Source organism: Salvelinus namaycush, chromosome 5 (assembly GCF_016432855.1).
Source record: "Salvelinus namaycush isolate Seneca chromosome 5, SaNama_1.0, whole genome shotgun sequence".
Lineage (NCBI taxonomy): Eukaryota > Metazoa > Chordata > Actinopteri > Salmoniformes > Salmonidae > Salvelinus > Salvelinus namaycush.
In genome coordinates, this window is record NC_052311.1 from 41,587,013 (window position 1) to 41,610,981 (window position 23,969).

General features: G+C 44.7%; 1 protein-coding gene across 1 annotated transcript in view; it reads right to left on the reverse strand.

The window, feature by feature from the left end:
• The window catches only part of LOC120047116 (nuclear factor of activated T-cells, cytoplasmic 1-like), a 62,926-nt gene extending 41,527 nt beyond the window's left edge, over positions 1-21,399 (reverse strand). The window contains exons 1-5 of the mRNA XM_038992654.1: positions 21,381-21,399; positions 16,364-17,480; positions 14,261-14,417; positions 4,300-4,502; positions 70-242 (exon numbers count right to left, since the gene is read on the reverse strand). Of these exons, the coding sequence (XP_038848582.1) occupies positions 70-242; positions 4,300-4,502; positions 14,261-14,417; positions 16,364-17,480; positions 21,381-21,399 (1,669 nt within the window). The remainder of the gene's footprint in view (positions 1-69; positions 243-4,299; positions 4,503-14,260; positions 14,418-16,363; positions 17,481-21,380) is intronic.
• Between the last annotated feature and the right edge of the window lie 2,570 nt (positions 21,400-23,969).

Consider the following 23,969-nt stretch of genomic DNA (forward strand, 5'->3'; position numbering starts at 1 on the left):
TGTGTGCGTGCGATGGTGAGTCCATGTGTGTGTATATGTGTGTGTGCGCACATGTGCGTGTATACTCACAGCACTCGATGGGGTTGGAGGAGGCCTGTAGGGAGATGGTCCTGCCATTGGGCTGGTTGATGTGCACACGGAACACCATCCTCACGCGCGTGTTTTTGCGCCCGATGTCCGTCTCGCCCTTGCGCAGCTCGATGTCGGAGTTCCGCAGCTTCAGAATCCCTGCACAGTCAATGCTGCCGCACAGGGGAGAGGATCCATTTTAGCATCCGCATACTGGTACTAAGCAATACACTGTCTGTAGGAGCACTACGCTACAGCTTGTCTCAAGAATCCTGAGTTGATTATAGGCCATGATCATGAGACTATATCGAGACATACATTACAGATGGAATATAATGTATCATCATATAACATAAACATAACAAGTACAGCATGTTATTATTAGGGCATCATCATTAGACCACAGAGACTATCTGTAATGCAGATGTACAATATGTTCACTGTCACGAACAAGTCCTGGAGCTCTATTTGATCAAAGAGACTAGGGCCAGATCCACAAAGCCTCTCCCAAGGTAAGAGTGCATATAATATGATTAATTATGATCTAAAAGGCAAAACTGACCCGAGATCAGCACTCCTACTCTGAGACGTCTCGTCTAAAGTTCCGGGTCACAGATATCGGAAGTCCCGCAGAACACTACTGAGTCGCTCCCCATCTGTAGCTAGGTTCTTCTTAGAACAACATTCCATTTTTTGATGTGACTTTTAATGTTCCTGGTGCCCCAGAATACAGCTCTCTGGAGCAATCTTCAGGGCAGTGTTCATTAGGGCAAGTAACAGAACACGCTTTAAAACGATTTGCAACTGTTTCACTCCGTTTATCGTCTATTTGGTGCCTAATGAACACAGCCCAGGCCATTGGTCTCTCCACTGTCTCCTCCAGAGGAAAACCCCATTGGCTGCCGCTTGCATTCTCACAGCCACTTTATAACCCTCTGCCTTTCCTCAAAAAAACATGCTCCCTCTACACTGTTCATACTTTTAACATTTCAAACATTTACGGTTTCAACCTTACTAACCAATGTCACATTTAGCTGCAGATGTATTCTTTATTTATGCTGTCTTTATTTATTTTATTTTATTTAATATATTTTCTTTGCGGGAGGATTTTCCTTAGGGGAAAAAGGCATCACTTTTCAGACTGGCCTTTCAAGAAATTAAACTAAAACCAAAATGTTACTGGTAAAAAGTCAGGAAATACATATGGGATATGGCTCGGCATTTAAATTATTTGACATTGTAGCTTTTTGGGTGGAATCCCTGGAACATGTTAAATGTCAAGTTTTACACAAATCCATTTCCCCCCTTCATTTTGGTCTATCTGAATGGGATTCTTTTTTTTTTTAAAGAAAAATGTCAACAAGTTTCTTTAGTGGCTCATGCATGATGTAAGTGTTCATTCATGCAGTTATGGTTTTAAAACAAACACATTAGAGGTAGTGTGCCGTGCTCTATTTGACTGTCAAACGACTGTTGGAATGAACATTAGTGTCTCTCTTCATGAACGATGGTGTGGAGCAGCCAGTCGCGGCTTGTAGCAGTGATATGTTGAAGTCAGCTCAAAGTAAAGATCTGTAGGGAGAGCATGGCGACTGTTGGTCATAAAAACACTGCAAGATGTATCCTACACTTGTGATGGAACAGTGTCAGCAAAGAACTAAGTCACGGACTGCAATGGTGGAAAGGGAAAGGGGGATACCTAGTCAGTTGTACAGGAAAGGTGACAGGAAAGGGTTACCGAACAAAAAAATTGATTTGCATATTGATGGTTTATTTTACATTTGAACTGACACATTTTGACTAGTCGAGTGGATTTCCCCCCCCCCCCAACAACAACTCTACTTGTTCAGTGAATGTTACATGATTCGAAATCATAGTATAGAAGTAGCCCAGAATTTTCTAGATTCTCAGAGACAACATGCTGTGCAATAAAGCAGAAGCTACTGGCTACTATCTATTTCAATGGGTGGATACTAAACAACAGATAAAACTTTATCAGCAACAATAGGGAAGAAAGAGATAGATTGATATGTGTCTGGAGTCTGACATCGGTTGTCTACAGTACCGTCTATGTAATGTCCCACACAGTGAGTGAGCGAGAGAGAGCTGGCGTGAGAGCAAAGGGCTAGCCGGAGTGTTATCAGGCTGACTGTTAACAGCTCAATGGAAAGACTCCGTCAGCGACCAACCCTCCTCAGACAGACCCTGGCCTTCCAGCCAGTCGGTAGAGAGAGGAAACATGGGCTGTGTTCATTAGACACCAAAGAGATGAAAACAGACTGAAACATGGAAGGACTACCTGGACCAAGAAATGCTCATTTACTTCTCCCGCTGCGATACACTTTAAAACGTTTTCAGTAATGTGACCTAATGGACACTAACCTGGCCTACACTGTTCTACCCCAACCCTGAGGCTCAGTTCTACTATATCCTTTCACTGCTCTCTCCCTCTAGTTTATACGGTGACGACAAAAGGGAAAACCTGACGTCATCTGAATAGTTCTCTCGAATATAAGATTTATCCATGGTGCCCTGTAAAGTGTAATGGCTGAAGTTCAACAAAGTATACCCTGTCTGGATTTGATACATTATAAAAGGTCAGCATAGCATTGTTGGAAATCAAAAGGTGTATGCATGTTAGGTTCAACCACGTTAAACCAACAAAGTTCCTTTTCTAGTCAAAGAGATCTGATATCTCATGGTGCTTGCCAAATATCTTTGTAACCTCCCACAATATCCAAACAAATATTAAAATACGCTTGAACTTAATATAAACCCATTCAATCTACATCAGGTCTTCTAAAAAGTACATTATACCAATGAAACACAGAGGAGAATAAAGCTACAGTTCTGTAGGTGGTGATGGAGCTTATATAACCGGGGTTGAGTGGAGATTTAGCTGCCTTCTCCATCAGAGAAAGTCCTGGGCCTCGGGACAGCAGACCAATTGTGGCGTGAACAGAGCCTCAGGGCAGGAGCTGCTGCCTGGGCACCCTGGGGAGAACAACCTTCTGACCTGCTGGAGATCCGGAGTTGGAGAGTGGTTTAAAACTGCACATAAGGATATAGTGATTTCAGGAATTGTATATTTTTATGCACAAGGCAGATTGGGTGCAATTGGGAGAAAACCAACAGAAATAGGGCCTATTGGATTTCATGGGCATTATTCCTTTTAGACTCTACATTATGTACTGCACTGTATTAGGCATGCTTTGGTTGTCTTTCTTCCTGAATTCCAACACACACTGTTGGTGATCATTGCAAACACTGCAATGGTACCATTTCTAACACTAGAAGCGCAGAGGCAGTCCTTTTGACTGCATATTTATTTAAAATAGAAATATCTCTGCCATTGTTAGTCATGCCCCCCTCCTAAATAAGTCCGTTGTTCGAATTTTGTTAGAATTTCGTTGTCACAAACAGAATTTGTGTTATAAGCAGTTTTAAGAGGACATGCCTTATTTTTTTGCAGGGAAGACGTTTTGAATTCAATATAATATCAGAAAGAGCCGATTCTGAGGTTTCCAAAACACGTTTGTCAAATAACTCTCAAAATTGAAGAGATACGCTCAAAATATAAATCTTTCCAAGAATAACCTCTGTTTCAAGCGCTCCACATGTGAGCGTGCAGCAGCAGATAGCTTTCTGCAGGGTTACCCAACAGGCAGCCCGCAGGTGATTTTATTTGCCCCCACCCAAGTTTTGCGAGCAAAAAAAAACAAAGTAAAAAAAATAATTGTGTATAATAAAATATCAGATAATCAGCTCCAAGTTATTTTAATTTTGGAAATCTGTTCCCAAGTGTTCCCACACACAATAGAAAGACACATGATCGTATAGAAATGTAAGCAAGGTTTGAAATTATTCTGTTTATGTCAAATATTATATCTGTTTGGGCTTCTTGCGGTCAATTTGCAGTCTACATATCATTTGTAATTATGTACCTGTCCCCTGATCATCCGCTCAAGGAAAAATCTGCCTGTGGCTAAATCTAGTTGAGTATCCCTGGCCTACAGTAACATAAACAGATGAAAATGCTATTGTGTTTTAATGTTATCCAAGACCTTCATAAACACAACCAAATTATAATTAAATATGAAATCCATTTATTACACTGTTAGAATATTGCAGTCAAAATGCTCGCTCGTTGCTTCAAAGTGGGGTCCTTCGAGGCCTAGCTTTTCTAGTGTTAAGAGCGAGAGACAGGAGAGTGAAAGGACAAGCACTCACATGGCTCTCATGTTGTTCTCGGGCAGCAGAGGGATCTCCAGCACCTTGGTGTTGGACTGCAGGGCCTCGTGGCTGGCGGTAGAGACAGTCTTGCCTGTGATGCGGTGGACCTGGTAGAAGGCGTGCGGTCGCAGGAGGCGGTCGTCTGCGGTCCCGATGAACAGCTGCAGGGTTAGGGGCTCGCTCTCCATGTAACCGTAGAGCTGGCGGGAGAACAAAGAGATCCAGGTGAGACCCAATGTCAGGTTTTAAAGCACCTCATAAACAACCCGTCATTTTGGGGAAATAGAGATTGAACATCACATCAGCTACTGATAGTTAATAAGAAGCCCTTTAATGAAAGGTTTTTAGGGGGGGGGTTTCAGAAAATAGGCCCTTTGGTCGGATTTGTTTTTCGGTTGAGTTGGAGACCCGTTTCCAGATTCTTGGTGTCTTCTGTTTTTTGAATTTGGGAGCGGTTTGTTAATGTACATCCCTTTAGGGAAGGGTTAAAGAGGCTTTTGATATTTTGGAGGTAGTCTGTCTGGGGTAGAGATCTTCTGGGCAGCCAGACACAAGTGCTGATGGAGAGGTTGGCTTCCCATCACTTCACTGTTCATTAAAACCTCACAGGCGCCATAAAAAAAGTGCCCAAGGAGAGGATAGCAGTCGACAGTGACTCAATGGAAAGTGACCATTTTGAAGACCAAATAGAAAACCAAGATGATAATTTAAAAGTCTGCCTCTGAGCATAATGCACAATGTTTATGAGGATTTGATCCCCTCAGCAATGGACTAACGTTAGTAAACATTAATTTCCATGTCAGAAATGGAGTTGAATTCATAAGGGGTAATCATAAACAGTATTTTGGCAATCTATGTTGAATATTTCTGCTGGTGCACCATACGTATTAAGTATTTTAAATGCAATCCTTTATAGAATAGCTTTTTAATGTGATCAGCAATATCTCAAGAACAATAAATCCTAGATGATTAGTAGCTCCACACATGTGTTCAATAAATGTCTAGTACACACAATATCAAAATACTAATGTTTATGAGAAAATATCAATTCTGGTCAAAAGTCACGCACACCCAGTTGAAACAAAATGTCATGACTCTTTATCGATTTGTTCATATTTCTTAGGTCGTCTATTTGTTCTACATTGTTGACTACATTCTTCTGCGTTTGGTCCCAGGAATTCATAAACTTAGTGGCCTTGTGGTTATAGTGCGCCCTGAGATTGGAATGTGGGAGTTCGATCCCTGGCCGAGTCATACCAAAGACTGTAAAAATGGGTCCCAATGCGTCTCTGCTTGGCACTCAGGAGATGGATTGTGGGTAAGGCCCTGCGATAGACTAGTGTCCTGTCATATTAAGCTGCCTTACACTACAGAAGCAGGCTCCTATGAGCTCAAGCTATTTACTTTTGGTTGAAAAATACAGCAGAAAACTCGATCCACATTTACTCGGATAGCTTGACTTTCAAGGCTAGCTTAATCTCTACAAGTAGCGTACTCCCTTTAAAAACATTCACATACTCGTGCCTAGCATGCTGACAGCATACAACCCCTTGGCCTCTGGGCATTTATGAACCTGCATTATGATTTTCACTAAGGCCTATGAAGCTCTGAAGCGGAACCGGTGTCACACAGAGATGAAAGAGGCTCCTGTATCGGAACCACCACTTCAAACAGTTTTACACTTCCCCTCTTCCTCTCACGGACCACCTTCAGCTGCTACTGATTCCCCAATAAAAGCAAGTACACCAATAAAACAGGGATGGTTACTACATCTTCTAGATAGTACAATAGACTTGGTAGACAGCGTTGCTCAGTGTGATCTCCAATGGCCCCAATAGCCAAACAAGAGATAGGTGAGAAGGCGATGCCTGTCAGTTCATTGAACATTTAGTCAACCTCGGAACAACTAGAATCATCTAGAACAACCATAGACCAACCAGGAGAACCATCTAGAACAGAGCTCTACAACCCTGTTCCTGGAGAGCTACCATCCTGTAGGTTTTCACTCCAACCCTATTCCAGCGCATCTAGTTCTAATACTTAGCTGGTTGATAAGCTAAATCAAGTTAGTTACAACTGGGGTTGGAGGGTTGAAAACCTAGCGGAGGGTATCTCTCCAGGAACAGGGTTGGAGAGCCCTGATCTAGACCAACTGAAACCATCTACAACAACACTGTCTGCAGAAAGAAGCATGGGGGATGGTTGAAACCCATTTGGAGAGGGGAAAAATACTTAAACCACAGGAGAAATTGGCAGAGGTGCACATTCCTCAATGTGGTGAATGTTACCAGATATTTTGGGGTACGAATCCTGACCCAGGCCCATTTGCTAACCCAATGGACCACTTCTGGTGCAACCAAATTGCTAGACCTCCCAGCTCCCAGGCAACGTTTGTTCAAGCGTGTGTGTGTGTGTGTGTGTGTGTGTGTGTGTGTGTGTGTGTGTGTGTGTGTGTGTGTGTGTGTGTGTGTGTGTGTGTGTGTGTGTGTGTACGTGCGAATGTGCATTTAATGTGGACTTGGAAGAATCTCCAAACCTAGAAACTCTCCAAAAATTGGGGATCCGTTCCGAACAGTCAACAGGCAAATCTCGCACTGGGTAACGATGGACAGACCTCCATGGCTTCACACAGCTAGGTCCTTGACCACATCAGAGACCGTCACAAAAAATCACTTCCACTAGACAGGTCTAACCAAACAACGTCCATCTGAAAAAATCCCACAAATTGCTCAATTATCTCCCCAATAAACGTGTATAATTTCAAAATCCCCTTCTTAAAGTTCAGTCTTATGGAAGTTCAGCGCTGCTGTGTCCGAGTGAAAACAGCGAGTCAAACGGAATAAGCGACTCCGTGTTTATTTAACGGATTGAGTCATAGAACAAAACACAGAACACATGTAACCTATGACATCATCTGATTAATGGATTTATAATTACCTTTGCAAGGGGTCAGGGATTGGGGAGTAAGTGAAGGTAGAGAAATACGTCATTGGAATCTTGTGTCTACAGTAATTCGTCTGCCTTGTTGGCCATGTGGACACTTGGTAACAACCAATAATTAGGACCCCACTTCTGCCAAACACAAAGGGGAATGACCAACCGAAGACACAATCAGCACGCATCTATGAAGGCAGTGGAGAAAGACTGAGCTCATTTTGCTCTGGTGAGACAAACTGACGATAAACTTGCCAGGTGACTGTGAAAACAAGTGAGGTGAGGTGATCTACAAACTGAAGGCATAATTTGGCTGGTGCGACATATTGAGTTATGCTCACGCCTGCTAATGCAGTAGCTCTCTGTTGGTGATTCTCAACACAGTACAGTACAGTATAGCACAGTACTAGACGTATGCTATCCAAGGGTCTCAATAATGGACAAACCAGCAGCAATTACTACAAAACGATCTGGTTTTCTACTTCTCGACTTGATATCATCCCTTGTTTGATTCAGATATCAAGGGAACTAGTTAAGCAGGCTATACTCTCCTTTCCTCCTTCACTTTCCCCTTTTTTTCGTCTTCACAGCTCCACACAGTGTCTCCAGCAGCTGTCCTGAGCTGTGTGCTAGTCACACATGCTAGTCATCAGTGAGTTACGCTGGGGTCAGGCGCTTCTTGAAGTCTCTGTGTCTCCAGAGAGCACTTCATCCATGCAGTGATCTCACCAGCAGACCCCTCTCTCTCTGCTCGCCTTGTTATATTTTACTTACGGTGTCACCAGTGGTAATTACGCTTAGCCGCCACATGCTACCAGTTACTTACGCATAGACAAGTCGACCGAGAAGGAAGGAAAAAGTCGTACCATCATGCTACAACGGAACCGATGGAACCGGGCATGAGGTACCAATTTGAAAACGCAAAACGGTCTGTTAAAAATGGCATAATTTCTTTATGATTTAATAAAAGGCAGGCTGCCAATCTGCTAAGCCTGTGTCCTCTGTCCCTTTTGAGCTTTGCTCCTCGGTAGACTTTGCTATTGAATTTCTTTGTGACCTCCAACCATTACCTTAGCCTCAGCCTTCACATGTCTGCATATGGATAAACCGCAAGAGGTGAAGTGTGTGTGTGTTGGGGGTAGTCTTTATCCCTTCACTCGGCAATGCTGCGGTAGCGCACGATGACGGTGGCGTCCTCCGGTGGGGTCGGGAAGTGATTAATGAGTTCAAGCAACCCTCAGTGATGCTGGTCTTCCCAACAGCAAAGGAACGTGGTAGGGTCCCCCCTGGGCGACCTCCCTCAATAAATTTACCATATGTGCTCCCTCAGCCCTCCTCTCCCATATCCCCTCTACCTCTTTCCCTCTCTGCTCCAGTGACGTTCCCTTGTCCACACACGCCAACCACAAGCTGAGCGCAAAATGTACTTCTTCATTTTAAATCCTCACAAGGGCAATAAGAAAAGACAAAGTTGAGGAACCGTCGTAAAGTTTAAGTGTGGTTCAACGAGAGAGGCTTCGCACACCTTTGAATCCTAATTCATATTTGTGTCTCTAGCCATCTATGAGTCTTGATACAAAGCCTAATCTTGACCAGATGAGTTTAGCTAAGCTATGAATGTAGTCAAGCTGGGCTACGTATATTTATCTTTGAGATCTTCTAAACCAAATTTTGGTCACACTACACCAGCTTCTGCCACTTCATGTGCCAAATTAATTTACATCTCTAACCATCATCTACTGGCAAGTTAGACAGCATCTCCTCTTCCAACACGTGCCATGCAGGATAGACCGAAATCTCAAATTAAACAGTTTGTACATGTCCGCTGAAGCATTAATTGTTGTACACAGCTGGGTTGTCTAGGTCAGACTGGGTTTTGATGATGTGTAACTCTGAGGGTGTTGAGCTCAGAACCAGAGCTCACCCCGTCCTTTTCCACCATTCATTTCACATGAACCATTACAGATCCATCATCATGGCTGCTAAAATTCAGCCCTGAGATGGTGGTGCTCTGAAGAGGTTTTTCCTATGGGCTTTCAAACCATGTTAGCTATGTCCTCTTAATGAGAATCATGTGTCCTTGTCAGTGATAGCTTAATGAAGTTGTTTTTATTATTTTGTGTAGCTGTTGCTTTATTACCTTGGTTTACTTACTTTTTACATAAAAACTTGACTTCACACTTGTAAGTGTTATGCTCAAGATCTAGAGACAGACCTGGTTGAAAAATGGCAGAGAAAAGATGTGCACATGTTTGTTTAAGGAAGTGACTTGCTGGTGAGTAGCAGCACAGTCTGGCCTGTAGGGAGAGTGTGAATATGGGCCTGCACAGGAACACTCTCTTCCCTCTGACTCTTTCCAGCTCCCAGAGATTTCATCACCGCCTGGAGAAATGTCATGACTCGTAGTCCACGTGGCGCATGCAGCGGAGGGGAGAGAAGACTGGAAGCAGGGGAGAAGGGAGAGGAGGGAGGGCAGCTCAGGTTTTCCCCATTTTCACGCTCCCTCTCTCAAGTGCTGACAGTCACACGGCGAGACTTCGCTGTACCCAATTCAAACACTCATCCAAGTTGTCTCTCTCCCTCCATACTGTCTTCATTATCCCCTTTCTCCTCCTCTTTCTCCAGTGCCTCATAGTCATACAGTATGCATAGATCAACATGTGAATTGTTAATGTATTGGGTTTCCCTAGTTCCAAATGGCACTTCTTTATAAGCGACAAAGTGGCTATATTCCTCAAAGTGTGTATTTAAGTGTATTTCCCAATGTTATGTAATCAAGGGCACCGTTTCAAGTCCTGGCCCATGTCTAGACCAGCAAAGTCCAGATTCCAAATAAAAGAACGACTTGTTACCAAAATGTCTAGGCATTACGTTTTAGCCCAGGTACAGGGTATTACATTTGGGCATAGTGATGTGTAGATGATTTCAGTCTACCCCTGATATAAAGGCTGGCAACCAGTGTTTTGCCTCATAACTCTGGCGGCTTCTGGTCCTCACCTCAAACCAGTGAAAATGCAGTCATTTAGTCCAATTCTTTCCAGTTTCTGTTCAATGGTAATTAGTGGTTGCCCAATATACCAAGGCTGTGAGTAAGGGAAGCCCCTCGGAGGCCTAAAACACAGTTTCATGGGAGCCTAACTGCTCCTCGGGGCACAGACGAACAGCCATGACTGCCTCTTGTAGAGCAGTACATGGTCGTGTTCAGTAGGGACAAACCGAAAAAAAGAAAAACGCTCTCGAAATGAAATGAAACAGGGAGGTACTATCCGAACTTGTCCAATAAGAAATGCTCATTTTCATATCTGTTGCGAAACGTTTCACTATGGCGTTCGTCAATGAACACAATCCGGGAGTCTGCACGAAAGAACAAAAGGCATCTTTCATGTTTTAAACAAGAGGCGGCACCAGATTTAAAACACAATAAATGACAGTCTTCGCAGCGAACGTACATTTACTGTAGCTGTTGCCGAAGACATTACACAGCCAGCATAGATGTCAAGGTGAAACGGCACATGTTCAACCAGCAGCACATATGCTAAGGTTCTTCATGTCAGTCTAGATATACTCTATCCATATGTAGTACTTACTATAACACTGTGTGATGGGTCTAATATTCTACAGGTGTTGTCTAACACTGTGTGCCCTGTGCGTGTCTACGTGTTTCCTATGGTTTCTTGTCTCAATGTATACCTGAATGAAATTCCCCGAGAGGGTCACGTCCCAGGTCGCTACCCCTCAATGCAAATATAATTCCATGTAATTCCACTTTGGCAATCATTAAATTCTATCATAATATCGGTTTCTTTGGAAAAACCCATCCATCAAGACGTGGTGGTCTTTGGTGTAAAGGAAGGTAGAAGATCAGGTTTGGATTTTTCCTGAGCATGCCTTTGGAAACCATGTTGTAGACGTTGGACATAACTGTGGTGAGAGGAGGGGAGCCTGGTGAATCATCAGGGGGAGAACTGGGAAGGTAGTTGGGGTAGAGCAGAGGACCCTCCATCCCGTTAATGGGCGCTGTGGTCTGCAGCCAGTAAGTAAAGTGGAAAAGTGGCCGCGGGGGTCAGGACGTGGTACATCATCGTGAGAAGGGGCTGAGAGGCCTGTGGGAGGAGGTCTGCACTGTAGCGATCTCCAAAAACAAATGATGGAATTTTTGATCGAGGAGCCAGAAAGCAAACCGGTGGGGGTGAGAGGATACGGACAGCAGAGTGCAGTCAGTGTACCCCATAATCTGGAGGTTACCACGAGTGTGCGGCTGCGGCAGCGGGCTGCAGCTCGGGGCCTCTCCAGATTTACGTCTTCATCCTGCAAGAGGGGCTGGTGGAGAGCGGTATTATGGTGGAGGAGACGGAGCTAGGAGCTGAGCATGATGTCACTGTTACAAAGGGACGTTTCCTAAACAAAGGGGAGCCTGTGTGTTTGGCAGCCGGGATTAGAAAAACACCTCCGTTCATTAAGTAGGAGCAAGAGGAGGACTTCCGTGATAGCAAATTGAGCGGTCATGAAGACAGAAATAATGGCGCTGTAAAGGTAGCAAACATTGTTTTGAGTAAATGTTTTTCAGTCGGGTGTTTGTCAGTCAGTGCTCTTGGGGTCATAGCGTGTACTGCAACGCTTCATTAACTGATAGGTTAGAGACACGGTGTCTCATCATGTTGTTCAACAAGTTATTTTTAAACTGTTGTGCACAGCAATGGGATATGTCACAATCACCCATAGATGTTGTGCCTGTCCAACCCTGAGCCAAAACCCCAGTGTTTGTGCAGGTTTAGCCAGCATTGGGAAGGTCGGTGTGGGAGAGAGGTTTGAGGAATGAGTGGCTCACGAGAAGCAACATCGGCAGTGATGCGGAGGCCCACTGGGCCAGGATGGTGGTGGGGGAGGAGGCATCGGATGGGCTCTGGGACTAGTCTCACCTCACCCTACCCCTCCTCCTCTCCCTCCACCCAACCCCAGGGCCACCCGGGCCCTAATCAGCAGGAAGCAGAGTCTCTCTGGGGGTAACACAGCCGAGACCCAGCTGCCTGCCTGCCTGGTGACTCCCTGTGCCCTCCCTCTCTCCTTCTTTCCTCTGCACCGCTCCCTACGCCTCCCTCTGCCCTCCCTACACCCTTCCACCGCCTCACTCTCTCCGTCTGCCCTCATCACATCTCTCTCTGCATGTGCTCTCTCTCCCTCCATCTCCCTCTCTCCCTGTCCTCCCTCCCTCCCACATCACTAAACACTCACCCATTCTCCATGATTGCACCACCCACCGATCGCCTGCCACTCATTTCTCATAACAGCAGGGCACCCCAGGGACTACAACATGCCCTATCACCCCTATCCAGCCTCCCTGGGGACTGCACAGGATGAGTGAAGAAAGAGAAAGAGAGAGAGAGAGAGAGAGATATGTGCCCCCACATCCTACACACGGGGAAGAGATATGATGAAATCCTGTCTTCATTTTGCTAACGTTGTGTGTGTGTGTATCAAGTATTTACCTGACCTTCTGCATTAATCGTTCTCTGCCAACAAACTTCCAGTCAGAGGCTTGATTCTTATGAAATTCCCCAGAGATTCTAATTCACTCCAAATGTAATATTAGAGGTGTTGAATCATTGTTCCATAAAAGTAAAAGTAAAAAACAATGTGAGTGGGTGAGAATATGTGTGTCCCTAGAGCAGCTGTCATTATGTTTATCTGAACCATTGCAATATTACAGTTGTTAATACCTCTTTAATAAAACACATTTCCAATCGAGTACTCTATACTGAATAAAAAATGGACTCCAGCACCCAAGTGATATCGGCTCTTTCAATGAATCTTTCCTCGATTCCTCACATCCTCTCTCCTTCCCTCCTTCACAAAATACAGCTGAGAAGGAGGCGAGGAGATAGGTTCTGGGGAATCAAAAACGGGCCTCGAAAAAAAAGGGCCTCGATGCTTGATGCTCTCAATAGACATTCATCAGGGTTTATGCAGGCTTTAGTGTGAGTTTCTTTTCACTTCACTGAAGTATCCGTGTAGTAAGACAGTAACTCATCAATACCATCACCCACCTGGGAAAAGTTTCCCACACATACACACACAGGATGCTAATTCCCTACTCCTGACTCACTCCTTAGACCCCAGCCTGACATACAGCCCGAGTCACAAAGTGGTATAAACTAAACTAAATCAAGTTCAGTTTCACCTGCCAAAACACTGAACGTTGGTCAAAGTCTCTCAGTGCAACAGAGTACAATGTCAACAGTGCACTTTTATGTCGTTATACAAAGGGTTTGAATGAAGGGGTGTAATTACTTTCATTTAGAGAGAGAAGCTGAAACTTGACAGGCTATGTCTACAACACCTTGTTGGGCGCAACAGCTGTTGTCAGACTTGAAACTCAGCACGTTAAGTTGTGTTGAAAAGATCTATTTGGAAAACGGGCTGCAGTGCTAACAACACGTTGAGTGTTTTAGAGAAGTAGGAACCATCAAGCTGGACCAAGAGAAGACGGTTTGCTCAGCCCTTCTAATAGGCAATGTGCTACGCTATACTGTATTTGCTATGTATTTATATATAAGCTATGTGTTGTTATATTTATTCACAGTACATATATAATGACACACACACAAATTCCCGCCCCCCCCCCCATACACACTTAGCAGCTTACCAGGGTCCCCACCTTGAGTAAATCAGCGTGACGGCCTTAGAGAGAAAGGAGCTCTGTGTTGTGCCGCTGTGGTGAGAGTGACGTGAGCTCTAGAAGCATTGCCAAGCACAATAACGAGAGGTGATGGTCCTGCTCCATGCTAATTGTGTCAATATGTGCAACTGCTAGCCACAGTGACCTCTTACTGCAGTAGATTGACTCCTGGCTTCAAGGGACATTAATAATAGAGAACACACGTACGCGTGTATGCACGCACAGGTGCACACACACACACACGCACACACACACACACACACACACACACACACACACACACACACACACACACACACACACACACACACACACACACACACACACACACATTATTGAGAAAGGTACCTGTACGACTGGATGACCTCCGGAGGGAGCTTTGACTGCCCCGCGGCTGCCCTCTGTCTCGTAGTGGGCACGGTGGTGGGACTTGGGCTGCATCTCGATCTGCAGACTGTACGGGCCAGAGCAAGACGGCAGCTGCCAATCCAGGGCGGGCAGGGAGCTGTGAGGAAGAGGGACCGTGCTTGGTATTGTGTGGAACATATAGATAGTATTTATAATATAATAATATAAATAAGAATCTACAGGATAGCTTGGTCCCAGCTGTATGGGCCGTAGCCAACTCTTCTGTAGACATCATGCAATACATGGACACATATGCATGGCATGACAATGAATGAAACCAGAAAGGAGTTGGATAAAACACAAACAGACAGGACCACCAGGCTACCTACAAGCACGCACGCATGCACAAAGACGGATCCATTTCACTTAAATCCAGATCTCTGTTTCCCTTGTTAAATAATGTCCTGATCCTTTCCATTTCATCATTGGCTCTAATCTAATCAATTGAAGTCCTAGCCTGACGTACGTAATTCCTAAAGCCTGGGCAATAACGGCTCTTTTGATGAAAACTAAATGAAACTAAATGAAAGAAGCATGAGGTCTGGTTAGTCTTCTGTGTGTTTTTTTTTATATTGCTGTGACAGGTGTCGATAAGTGGATTCTTAGAAGAAAAGGGTTCCAAAAGGGTTCTTCAGCTGTCCCCATAAGGAGAACCCTTTTTGGTTCCAGGTAAAACCCCTTTTGGTTCCAGGTAGAACCATTTTGGGTTCCATGTTCCAACAAAGGGTTCTCCTATGGGGACAGCCAAAGACCCCTTTCAGGTTTTAGATAGCACATTTTTTCCTAAGTGTGTGGAGAGGGCATAGTCATTTCAGCAGCACAATGATACAACATGCCTAAAGGCTTAACATAGATAACCTAAGTGCATTGGTGGTATCAATAATAGAAGTCGAGCTATCATCAAAAATCATTGAATCCCACGCAGTAGTTTAGTTTTTAAAACCAGACAACTGTCTGACAAACCGAAAGACCATGGTATCTCAGAAAGTGTCACAGCTGGCCACTCATAACATCATTGTTCAGATGCCGCCAGGGAATTAGCCTATCTTCCCATGTGAAGACTGCAGAGATATTGAACCAAAACAAACATTTGCGAGACAATATTTCACTGCGCCGGATGCCTGTGAAGCATAAAACCCCTGACCTAAAGGCTGGCCATGAAAAGCAATCTCCGGCATCCTCTTGGAACTTTCAGGGTGTTTGTTGACCCAAAACTAACTGATTTCCCCCCTCTCAGGCTTTATCTGTTCTGGCCGAACATTACATCATGTTTAGTGGCCAAAGAGAAGAGGGGGCACATGACAGCACAGGGAAGCCGGTTGTGTGATTACCCCACCAACTGTTTCCTTGAGCAATCTTGTCACCATCACTTCCTGTCTCTGCATTATCTTAATCAAACATTTGATTTCCAACAGGAAAGTGTGCCAGGGCAGGAAAGAGAAAACAGAGAAAGGGTCGCCGTGAACTGAAAAGGTTGCCTTGTTAAGAAGGGAGTCTGTCTGTGTGTGTGTGTGTGTCTATCCGTGTGTATTGTTTGTGCGGGGGTATCTATGGTAACAGGGCACATGTGCTACACTACTCCTCCCTGCGAAATATGATTTATGAAATGTTTTGTATCTTCAAAGAGAAGCCCTCTTGGACACGATACAGTGACTACGTTTCGACTGCTGCCTTTCTCTGCGGTCTATGAAGACAAAAACAATTTGGCACTTGCAATAAATAAACATGTCTATATTTGGAAAAAAACAAGACAAAACCTGGGATGGCAAAATAGCGGTGCAAGTGGAAGAACTGTTTTTCGTGTGGGAAAAAGGAGTAGACCTTGGGTTGGATGTTAGTCCATAAATCTTTTGAAATAAGCTCCATGAGCGTCATTGTATTTTTCAAGGCCTAATAACGCTTAACAATGCTGCCTTATGTTCTAAGTGAATTCCCTGGCGCCGTCAAAATTACTTTGTTTTAAACTGTTGATAATTAATGATTATACAGTACAATTAATTGACCCAAGCCTTCCCAGTACAGCAATATTTTATTTCCACCTACCTGAGGTAGGGCTTTGGCTTGGACCAGGAGTAGGGGTGCTGGGGCACGTCTAGGAAGCCCCCACAGTAGCTCTCCTTCTTGAAAGGCAGGCGGGAGATGTGGTCCTCCTGGAGGAGCTCGCTCCCAGGGCCCATCTCCTCTCCTCCCGGCTCCGTCTTCAGGCTCATGGTGGGGCTGTGGTCTAGGTTGGTCTTGCGGGCCTTGACGGGGACGCCCTCGCCCATGTCGACCAGTCCGTCGGTGGTGAGGGCGTTGATGGCTGCCACGATGGCAGAGTTGGTGTACTGGTTGGTGTTGGCCAGCCAGCTGTCGTCTGTGACACTGACCCTGGGCGAGCCGCGCGGGGAAGGGGTGGACGACTGGTTGGGCGAGTAGGTTGGCTGTCTATAGGTCGTGCCGTTGAAGCTGTATTTTCTCTTCCCCACGCCAACACTGCCACCTCCTCCGCTGCAAGCCGGGGAGTTGGGCCTGGAGCTTCCACAGGGCCCCTGTCCCACCCAGCCCTCTTCGGCTTGGGCCCCGATCAGGGGGGAGGTGGATGGCGAGTGGCGGGGGGAGGTCGAGGGGGGGCCGAGAGGAGCGTGTGGGCAGGAGAGGAGAGAGGACGAGCTTTTCGGAGAGACACAAGGAGACTGCCATGGCGAGTTCTGGGATGAGTTGTCATAGTTGTAAAAGCCAGACTCGTAGGACGACGCATCCGAGTTGCAGCTACGTGATGACAAGCTGCTGGCCGGGCTGAGGCAACTGGGGTCGCGGTAGCCATCGGCGTTTGGCAGCGTCAGGGTCACAATGGAGTTGAGCCCCCGCTTGTGGTGGACGAGGTGGTCCATGCTGCTGCTCTCCTCCACCTCCTCCTCAGGGTACTGGTGGTAGGCTGTAATCTCGATGCGAGGACTCTCCAGGGCCGGGGCCCCATTAGGCCTCAGGCCGTGGGACATGTAGTAGCCCTGGGCTGGGTTTTGGTTGTTGTGATCGTGGAGACCGTAGCCTGTCTGGTGGCAGGAGGACACGGAGATAATGGGGCTGGACTGCAGTGTGTGGTACTGGGTGGCCAGACAGGGATTTCCCATGCCCAGTGGCAGGGACAGGCTGACGTTTGGAGTGTAGCTATATGCATCTGGAAAATACAAACACACAAGGGCACTGTAAATATAGGCCACCATAGAAACATTTTTTTTTACAAAGTTGATGCTTTGTAAAATGCACCTTTTCTCACTTCTAAATCCAAGACTTCACAAACAGTGTTTTTCATGACGTGTTGGTAACAATTTACTTTAGGTCACCTATGTATTCATAACGCCTTGATAAAAGCTATACTACAGGTTATAAAACATAGCAGGCTAGCAGATACCCATAGACGTCCAGTCATTGCGCTAATGCTAGTTAGCATTAGTGCATACTGGACACAGAGACATAAACATGGAATCCATGAGTCCATCTGACTTTGGGGGAGTAGATAATGGGCTGCATTGCCAAAATCCCAAAATGATCCCTTAAACCCGACGTCTATTGACCCGAACAGTGTTTTTCATGACGTGTTGGTCCAATGAAATGTGTGAGATATCAGCAGATTGTTAACAGTTAACAGTCCGTCTGGAGCTGTGCAGAGATCCACGGTGTGCTCTCTGGACTATAGGACCTCCTCCAGCAAAGCAGTGATGGATACCTTATTTGATTGATCGCTTCACTCGCTGAGTGAATTAGGGCTCGCCCATGTTGAACGCTAACAGCACTATGCTTTGCTCTGAGCTCGTGATTAAGTTTACAGCTGCTGAGGCATCACACATATACAGAATACATGCTCAGACACAAATGGTTGGACACACATTCTCACACACACACACACACACACACACACACACACACACACACACACACACACACACACACACACACACACACACACACACACACACAGATACTGCACACATAAACACAAAGACATACAGTACATACACACATTATCCGCCACACACACACACACGCACACACAAACACGGAAAAACATTTACTTTAACAATTCACACAATTGCTACAATATAATGATTTCTGTCTGATAAGGGTCATTTTGCAATCTCAAATGAACACCAACCAAATGTTGTGCAGTGTACTAGAGTAGGGCAATCCCCTTCCAGCTTGTGTGCTATATTTGTTAACCGTAACTCTACGCAAACAGCACATCACATGAAATGATGAACCTGTCATGCACCACAGAATACGTGGGTAGACTGTCTAAAATTAGTTCACGACAGACTATTTCCAGAAACAGTGGCAGGTCAAATTCTAATTGTATTTAGTAGTTATTATTATTATTTTTTTGCTCAATGAAGCAATTAACAGTGGTATGAAACGTTATAGGCGCACAAATGTACATTAAAGCACATTATGGTGGAGAAAGCAGAGGAAGGGTATGCAAATGTAAAATGTTCTTAGCAAAAGGGCCAAAGGGCACTAACAAAGCTTGCAATAATAAGGGAAGCAAACATAACTACATTATTAGATCTTCTAATATCTGTAATCATAATAAATTACAAGTCTAAATGCCACTATGTAAATTATTCTGCTACGCAAGATAGGACAACAAAACATTTATTGTCCTATACTTATTATGGTCTAAGAAGCCTATGTATTATTAATTACACACCAAAAACATGAAAAAAAAGCATGGGAATAAGTCAGCTCTGACAAACAGATGAAAATAATCACACTAGGCTCAACTGCATAATGTAAAACATACACACAGAGCAAAAATAAATCACCCAAACAGTTTGAGCTACCACAAGTTCAGGAACACACATCAACCCCTATCCAGAGATCCGTCACCACCCACCTCTGTCAGGCCTGTGGCCACACTCTCCCCTTTGGCTGTACTCAAACAAAAAGTTGAAGTCAAACTCTGGTTCTTCACGACGGGAGCTCATCTTTGCCTCAGCTTAAGGGTGATGAGAACAGCCTCCAACACCTCAGCTCCAACTTTTGTCAATCTCTGTCTGTCTGTCTTGTCTTCTCCTTTTTTCTTTAGAGATGCTGATGTTTTCTGGTGCTCGTTTCTGACAGACCCTCCACTTGTACCGAGGATGCAGATCTCTTTCTCACTCCACCTAATGTGACTTAGAGGAGGGGTGGTACACACCTACTGACTACAGGGCTGACTGCAAGTTGTTTTTCCCTCTTCTCTCTGTGTGTGTGTGTGTGTGTGTGTGTGTGTGTGTGTGTGTGTGTGTGTGTGTGTGTGTGTGTGTGTGTGTGTGTGTGTGTGTGTATGTGTGTGTGTGTGTGTGTGTGTGTGTGTGTGTGTGTGTGTGTGTGTGTGTGTGTGTGTGTGTGTGTGTGTGTGTGTGTGTGTGTGTGTGGCGCACACTATGCCTCAGCACACTCTCTGTTTCTAACACATGAGCTACATCCACCCACACACATCGGGACTTTCACTCATTTGTGTTATCTCTGCCAATCTCGAGCTTTGCATTTCCAGGTTGCGTCGGCTGAACACTGAACTAACAAAGTGACAGATAGCAAATTGGGGGTGAGAGCTCTATGGAATGATGATATCTCAAATCCAAGAAAAACAATCACTGATGCTGTTTCGGTGACTTGCTTTCAGGAATTTTTTATGACAGTAAGTAATCACATCTGCAAATTCATGGCACTATTAATACTGTATACACGTTTGCCGTTTAAAGTGCCTCACATGGCATGCTTTTCTCTCTCGTCACCATATTCCAAAATGTTTTCACTCTGGTTTTGTTATTACCGTCCATAAATCCTTTCCCCCAGCACATGGGACCAAGTCAATCTGCATGTCTCTAAATACAAGCTGGTTTCATTCACACAGATCGTGGGGATCTGCTAGGCCCAGACAGAGTCAACCTCAGGAAGAGCTAGGTGGTCACAGATAAAGTCATCTGTAGGCTCAGAAAATCAGAGGCTTCGTGGCTTGCAGTCAGTTATCACGAGCACCTTTTCTTGTGGCTAGGTCACCGTAGAGAGAGGGGTTGCGTGTGTGTGTGGGCATGATGGTACATGCTACCATACAGGGTCACAGGGAAAGGAGTTTGACTGTATGTCTGCAATACTGCAGTTGTCAGCAGACTGGTGAAGCAGAGTGGTTATGCATTTACCCCAGCCAAGCAAGCTACACACAGAAACACACACACCAAGCGTGCACGCGAACACACACACACACACACACACACACACACACACACACACACACACACACACACACACACACACACACACACAAACGCACATGTGCCTGCTATTAATTATGAGTCTTACGAGGGACTGAAATGAATAAATAACACAGCCCCCATCCATCCACGTCTCGAAACCTCAAAGACAAATTAAATCCCCAAACCACAAAAAGTCCATGACATCAGCACTGGAATACTTCTGTAGTCTAGGCTACTTCATGAATTAAGTGTCAAGGCAGATAGAGCACCTTCAGTGAGGTGGATGGTCCAAGTATGTGTGCATGCATGACGCAGATTTGTCAAGGTTGAAAAGCACGACCATGAAAACATACATAAATATTTTCAATCAACATGGTCAAATAAACACATCAAAATGTGGGCTGTGAATGATTGATTATTGACAATAAGGGCATTGTGAAGCCTGGGGAAAAACATACAAAAAACAAAAACAGCGTTCCTTGCACTCACATGTCGCCTACACATTGCTATAAAAGTGTCACTCGCGCACTTCGGGCCCTGGTTATCATATGGATGCCCCTCACCGCGTCAGGTATAGCGCGATACGCACAGCATAAATTGCGCGCTTAGGAGACGCCTGTATTGAAAACACCGACACCTATTGGTAGCTGAAGAAACATTCCCAGACGGTTGCAACTATTGTAGTGTATAACGTCATAATAATAAGCATGATTTCATTGATAGCAACTCACGATTTGAGAATCATTAAAGTAAACATGACACAAGCAATCCAGTCAGATAATAACATTTGAACATTGCCACGTCAAATTAACGGAAAATATAGGCTAGACAGTGAAGCCGATTACCTTCTTCTGCAGACTTCATCTCGGTAGCGAGAGAGTTGAGAAACTGCAATCCTCGTTCCTTTCCCAAAGCCGCTGGGAGGACTGGTCCAAAGTTGAATTTGGAGCTGAGTCTCAAACAGCTGATATCCTGCATTCAACTTGCGATTGGTCTACTTTTGTGGTTGTGACGGTTGACAATAATATCACAGGTAGTATCATATGAGCACTGCGAGAAAAAAACTATTTCAGACTGTAGAAATGTGCATTAGTCAAAACAAAAATAAACGCATTATTTGTCAATAAATAAGTAAACTCGAATGCTGATTTGATATTAATTCAAACACTTTCATCTACGTGACAGCACTCCAAGAGAAACTGACATGGAAAAGAGAGCAGAGTATGCGCAAGGGTTATCTTCACAGCACTTCTCACACACTCGGGGTTGGTCTGATGGTCAGATGAGTTTTGCTGTCGTTTTGTTATGCTTTAGCCTAATTAAGATTTCCAGAGACTCCCGGTAGCTGTGACACAGGGCTTGTCAGAAGGGGCTGGCTCCATCCCTTTTAAAGCTGGAAAACACCTCCTGTTCAGCGCGCCGCCCCTCTAGGAATGACGTTATCGCTGCCTACAAGCTCCTTTCTGGAGGACTGACGATGCTTGATCGAGTGCGCCAAGAGATTCCATTGTTGTATACGTGGGAGGGAGTCGGGAGGTGTTTTGAAAATCCTCGACTATTTATTTGGGTCTTTCATTGCTCACCTTTCAGGTCAGTTTGGGAAGTTTTGAATGCAGATAGCCTAGTTCAGGAGTATTCAACCGGGGGTCCGAGGCCCCCTAGAGGTCCGCTGATGCACTGCAAAGAGTCCGCAAAATATATAAACCAAAGAAAATGGAACAAATCTTTTTTTTTTCCAATGTTGTTATGAATATCGCTAGCAGCAACATAATAAATACATGTTTTATTACATACCTACAGTAGAAAATAGGATAATATCTTCTTTCTAACTTTCTATTTCTCAACTACTAATATTGAGGAAATAGGCTTTGTCGCTGGCTTGGACATACGTTTTTGCCAACACACTAACCTTTGTTTAACCAGCTAAACAGCTGCTCTTAGCGAAAATGTGTTCGGCGTGACCTTTCTATGTAATTGGCTATGTTAGTTTACACTTCCTCTTCCAATTATAATTATAATGGGGTGGCAGGTAGCTTAGCGGTTAGAGCGATGAGCCAGTAACCAAAAGGTTGCTGGATCAAATCCCTGAGCAGTTAACCCACTGTTCCCTGGTAGGCTGTCATTGTAAATACGATTTTTTTCTTTACAGACTTGCCTAGTTAAATAAAGGTAAAACCAATAATGTGGGGAGGTCAAAATAATGAAAAAGGATCAACTAAACCTATTTATTTTAAAATGTTGATTACTTCTACCTTCCATTATCATTTACCTGATGATAAGACAAGACGTGAATTAAAACAAAACATTCTGGGCCTCCTGAGTGGCGCAGCGGTCTAAGGCATCACTACAAATACCTGTTCGATCTCGGGCTGTGTCGCAGCCGGCCGTGACCGAGAGACACATGAGGCAGCCCACAATTGGCCCAGCGTTAGGGGAGGGTTTGGCCAGCTGGGATGTCCTTGTCCCATCGCTCTATAGCGACTCCTTGTGTTGGCCAGGTGCATGCATGCTGACATTGGTGTGGCTGGCTTCCGGGTTAGTCAAGAGGCAGTGCGGCTTGGCAGGGTCGTTTTATTTCGGGGCACGCATGGCTCTCGGGGGACGCCTGAGTCCGTACGGGAGTTGCAGCGATGGGACAAGACTATAAACTATCAATTGGATATCATGAAAAGGGGTAAAAAGTACAATAAACATATTAATAATAATACAAAGAAATGCTAATGTATGATGGGGATCCCTGGGTAAGAAAAGGTTGACGACCCCTGGCTTAGTTCATAAATAACTTGAACATCCATAGCCACGGTTACAATTGTATGACCTCATTAGAATTGTATTGCAACATAAAAGCCAGGTGAATGCAAATAATATTGACCTGGGTAAAAAAGTTAAAATATACTCACCTCACAAATACCAAAGTTAGACTAGCCTAACCTACCATATACATTACAGAGGTCTTGAAATTGTGCTGAACAGAAATATAAATGCAACATGTAATGTATTTCTCTCAAATTTTATGCACACATTTGTTTACATCCCTGTTAGTGAGCATTTCTCCTTTGCCAAGATAATCCATCCACCTGACAGGTGTGACATATCAAGAAGCTGATTAAACCGCATGATCATTACACAGGTGCCCCTTGTGCTAGGGACGACAAAAGGTCACTCTAAAATGTGCAGTTTTGTAACACAACACAAGACTACAGATGTCTCAAGTTTTGAGGGAGCCTGCAATTGGCATGCTGACTGCAGGAATGTCCACCAGAGCTGTTGCCAGAGAATTGACTGTTCATTTCGCTATCATACGCCACCTCCAACGTCGTTTCAGAGAATTTGTCAGTACGTCCAACCAACCTCAGCTCAGGACCTCCACATCCGGCTTCTTCACCTGAGTGATTGTTTGAGACCAGCCACCCGGACAGCTGATGAAACTGGGT